The 900-nt window shown below is 33.9% G+C and overlaps 1 protein-coding gene across 1 annotated transcript in view; it reads right to left on the reverse strand.

The window, feature by feature from the left end:
- Positions 1–900, reverse strand: part of LOC107617456 (non-specific phospholipase C3) — a 4,451-nt gene that overhangs the window by 1,583 nt on the left and 1,968 nt on the right. Inside the window, exon 2 of the mRNA XM_016319216.2 lies at positions 119–528. Coding sequence (XP_016174702.1) covers positions 119–528 — 410 coding nt within the window. The remainder of the gene's footprint in view (positions 1–118; positions 529–900) is intronic.

The following is a 900-nucleotide window of genomic DNA, read 5'->3' on the forward strand; positions in this document are numbered from 1 at the left end:
ATGTCCAAATGATTTAGAATTGGATTATTTTGACTCTTAAACTAGAAGATGGATTTTAGCGTAAATTACAAAAACATACTTTTGCGTGATGAAATGCATGCAGGTTAACTATTATTACCTTTGCCAGGCTCAATCCATGGAGAGATAATGATGGCAGGAACCCTAACACCAAGCCTATCAAACTTGAACTTAAATGGATCAGGACCAACAATGTCGTCAGGGCTAGGAACTCCTTCAACAGGAGTTGGAACATGATCATAGAAACCTCCATGTTCATCGTATGTGATCACAAACAGAATCTCGTTCCACTGAGGGCTACTCCTCAGTGCTTCGTACACTTCCTTAACAAATTTCTGCCCCTCTCCCACATCATGGGATGGATGATCATCGTTCCCTGGAATGGATAACAGATCGAAGAATCTTTGCTCAATCACTACGTAGTTTGGTAGCTTCCCTTCTTCGCAGTGCTTCTTGAATGATAAGTCAAATGGGTGAAAGTTATCTATGTACTTCAGTTTCCTAAGATTCCTGGAAGCCAAGATACACCAATAAAAAATATTCAAATTTCGAAATTTATTTACTCATATAAAGCCTATATCCTTAAACGCTCCTTACTGAATTTGTTTACTAATTTATATAAAAAAAATATAGGAACAATGAAAATACTAAACAATGTGAACAATGGATATATCGGATGTTTATTTTACTAGGTGTGTGGATGATTATTCTAATATTAAAATTTAGGTGGATAATTTGGAAGTGTAGTGTGTTTTTATCTTATTGATGGTTGTTCATGTTGTTCAAGAAAGTCATTGGTTACCTAGCATAACCCTATATATAAATAACTCAAATTTAAATTTTATAATTTAGATCATAGAATTTAAAATTTTAAATTTAGGA

This window comes from Arachis ipaensis, chromosome B09, assembly GCF_000816755.2.
Source record: "Arachis ipaensis cultivar K30076 chromosome B09, Araip1.1, whole genome shotgun sequence".
Taxonomy (NCBI): Eukaryota; Viridiplantae; Streptophyta; class Magnoliopsida; order Fabales; family Fabaceae; genus Arachis; species Arachis ipaensis.